Raw genomic sequence first — 4,288 nt, 5'->3', positions numbered from 1 at the left:
AGAGAGAGAGAGAGAGAGAGAGAGAGAGAGAGATATATATAATATATATATATATATATATATATATATATATATATATATATATATATATATATATATATATATATATATATATATATATATATATATATATATATATATATATATATATATATATATATATATATATATATATATATATATATATATATATATATATATATATATATATATATATATATATATATATATATATATATATATATATATATATATATATATATATATATATATATATATATATATATATATATATATATATATATATATATATATATATATATATATATATATATATATATATATATATATATATATATATATATATATATATATATATATATATATATATATATATATATATATATATATATATATATATATATATATATATATATATATATATATATATATATATATATATATATATATATATATATATATATATATATATATATATATATATATATATATATATATATATATATATATATATATATATATATATATATATATATATATATATATATATATATATATATATATATATATATATATATATATATATATATATATATATATATATATATATATATATATATATATATATATATATATATATATATATATATATATATATATATATATATATATATATATATATATATATATATATATATATATATATATATATATATATATATATATATATATATATATATATATATATATATATATATATATATATATATATATATATATATATATATATATATATATATATATATATATATATATATATATATATATATATATATATATATATATATATATATATATATATATATATATATATATATATATATATATATATATATATATATATATATATATATATATATATATATATATATATATATATATATATATATATATATATATATATATATATATATATATATATATATATATATATATATATACATATATATATATATATATATATATATTTATAATTATATATATATAAGTAAAGCATAAATAAAACTGAAATAATAAATCCCGAATCATCGACTTTCTTCCTAAAACTAATTCCGTATATAACGAGGGTCTGTATACATAAATTTCATTTCGCATTTTGGTTTTGTTTTCCTATAAAACATCATCACTTCGTCAAGTACATTAATATTCTTTACACTTCGTATATATTATATAGCTAATAAAATAATTACAAAACGAGATCGATTAGGACCTGGTAGACACAAATGGATATCAATACATAGTTAAAATTTTAAATAAGACCAAAATAATGTAGAAAAAATTATAAATATTCCCCGGAACGAGCTTCCTCACAACTGGTTTCAGGTGTAAATAAATTTCGCCTCGTGTTTATGTCTAGAGAGAGTTCTTATGTCGATAGGATAAATAATTATTTCGTCATTATTAGTTCGAACATTAGTATATACTGCATTCTATGTACTTGTGATGTAAACAGATAAGATAGCGAAGACAAAAAAACAATAGTGGAGTATAATTGTGCCTCATCAACTACTGCAATTGATATTTGCTCCAATCGTATCAGAGATACGCTTTATCATCGTTACAAAGTACACGAAGTTTTCCGTTGCGCAAGCGACGACTACATATCTGTACTATAAATGAGAAAGATAGGCCTACACAGTTGCAGTCGACCGTGGAGTGTGCGCTTATACTGAAATACTTCACATGATATTTTTTCGCGATTAATTAGTACGTTATACGACAATACTCATTTACTTATGTAGGTTCGCCGTCAATACACCACAGAGATTCTAATATCGTTCGAACTAACAGATGTAAGCGCGAGTATTCCAACAGAAATTGCATAGTGCGGCATACCAATTAGAACTCAGTTTAGTGGAAAAATCTTATCGATATGGTGTACGTGATAGTTTTATCGGTAATAGCTGGCGCCGTAGGCCTCTATTATTTTCTCTTCAAGGATCTGAATCGATTCAAGAAATATGATATACCACATCTGAAGCCATTGCCATTCCTAGGCAACACGGCAGCGTCGACCTTCCGTACAGTATCTGTACCTAAATTAATACAGAAGATTTATAATATACATCCCGAGGCGAAGTACGTCGGTCTATATGACTTCAAAACACCGCTGATAATGTTGCGCGACACCGAGCTCATCAAGTCCATCGCCCTCAAGAACGTCGACATGTTCCTGGACCATCGTGTCTTTGTTACAGAAGAACAAGAACCGTTATTCGGCAAGAACCTTTTCTCCCTTTGCGGCGACAGTTGGCGACAGACCCGGCCCATGCTGAGTCCGGCCTTCACATCAAGCAAAATGAAGAGCATGTTCAAGCTGATGTCGGATTATGCCGCCAACTTTGCTAATTTTGTGATGCAACTGCCGCCGGAGCAAAAAGTGATAGAAACAAAGGATATCTTTACAAAGTATACCAACGATGTGATTGCTACTTGTGCTTTCGGCATCACAGTAGATTCCATGCGAGATCCGAAGAACCTCTTTTACGTATACGGCAGAGAGGCGACTACTTTCAACGGTACCTCCTTCATGAAAATTATAATATTCAGGAGCTTTCCGTGGTTGGCACGTATACTCAATTTGAAGCTGATTCGTCAGAAAATCGCAGACTTCTTTCAAGATCTTGTGGAGACCACCATCAAGACCAGGGACGAAAACAATATCGTTCGGCCGGATATGTTGCAGTTGATGATGGAAACTAGAAACAAAAAAGAAGGTAAAAGGGAACTGACGATCGGAGACATGACCAGTCAGGCCTTCAGCTTCTTCTTTGGCGGTTTCGAAAGCACCTCGACGTTGATGTGTTTTGCCGCGCACGAGATCGCGGTGAACGAGGATGTGCGAAAGAAACTGCAAAACGAAATCGATCAGGTCCTGGAAGACACAAACGGACAAGCGCCATATGAGGCGATCAACGGTATGGAATACTTGGACGCAATATTGAATGAGGCTCTTAGAATGTATCCCGTTGCTATATTAACGGACAGAGCATGCACAGAGAATTTTGAGTTGCCGCCGACGTTACCGGGCGCAAAGCCCTACACCGTAAAGAAAGGCGATGTCGTGTGGATACCGATTTACGCACTCCAGCATGATCCGAAATACTTCGAGGACCCGGAGAAGTTTTATCCTGAACGGTTTCTCGGCGAGCAGAAGAAACACATTCTCAACACGGGAGCTTATTTGCCTTTCGGCTTGGGGCCCAGGATGTGCATCGGTAACCGATTCGCCCTATTGGAGACGAAGGTATTGCTGTTCCATCTGCTGGCGCGTTGCGACCTGGTACCTTGCAAAAAGACACCAATGCCGGTCAAGTTAGTTAAGGGAGATTTTAATATGAAGCCTGTGGGTGGTTTCTGGTTAAAAGCTGTGCCGAGGAAGGACCCGCATCACACTGTTGCAGTTAACAACATAAATAGCACAAGTGACCTGTAGTAGAGTTTTTGTTGATTTGGTAAATCGTGAGGATTTATATGTTATGAATTTGAAAAACATTAATAAAAGATTGTAATAAGAAAAAACCATGTTAAATATACAACGATAGGAGATAATCTGTATGAGGGAAAAAATAATTCTTAAGCCAATCTGTCATTTAGTAAGAATTATAAGTTCATATTCCAAGATAACATTATGATCTTTTACGCATTAAATGATTGTTAACTTTCATACAATGAGTTGTGAGCACAAAAAAATTGGCATGAGATTAGAGATATAGATTAGGGACAGATTAGGAAGATAAGATATGAAACAATTTCTTTCATAGATGTAGGAGACGATATTTATATAGTGTAAATTAGTGATGTAAATTAATATTATCTTTCGAAAGATAATACTAATTTACATTCCTAATTTACACCACATAGATATCGTTTCCTACACCTATGAAAGAAATTATTTCATATCTTATCCTCCTAATCTGTCTCTAATCTATATATATAATCTCATGCCAATTATCTCATGCTATTATCTCTGATCTCATGACAATATATATTAGGACCTTAACTTAGTTTCCGCCCGCAAATGTTAGATGGCAATGCAAACAGTTCTAGTAGTCATTACTAACGAAACAGGTAGTTTGTGATTAATTTCGACATTTCTCGATAACATTCAGTCAGCATACACAATTATTTTCCTAAACAACAATTTCTTTTGCTTTGTGAAAAATGGAACGCGATAAAGTGTTTTTTCGACATGTGCTTTTGCACT

The 4,288-nt window shown here is 29.5% G+C and overlaps 1 protein-coding gene across 1 annotated transcript in view; it reads left to right on the top strand.

Annotated features, from left to right (window-relative positions):
• Nucleotides 1–982: 982 nt before the first annotated feature.
• Nucleotides 983–4,288, top strand: part of LOC116849715 — an 8,535-nt gene continuing 5,229 nt past the window's right edge. The window contains exon 1 of the mRNA XM_032827127.1: nt 983–3,507. Coding sequence (XP_032683018.1) covers nt 1,955–3,507 — 1,553 coding nt within the window. The 5' untranslated portion in view covers nt 983–1,954. The remainder of the gene's footprint in view (nt 3,508–4,288) is intronic.

The sequence above is a fragment of the Odontomachus brunneus genome, unplaced genomic scaffold (assembly GCF_010583005.1).
Source record: "Odontomachus brunneus isolate Ranch 3 - 2012 unplaced genomic scaffold, Obru_v1 Obru_scaffold_124, whole genome shotgun sequence".
NCBI classification, from domain to species: domain Eukaryota; kingdom Metazoa; phylum Arthropoda; class Insecta; order Hymenoptera; family Formicidae; genus Odontomachus; species Odontomachus brunneus.
Note: the sequence above shows the minus strand (reverse complement) of the source record. Positions and strands in the feature narration are given on the sequence as shown.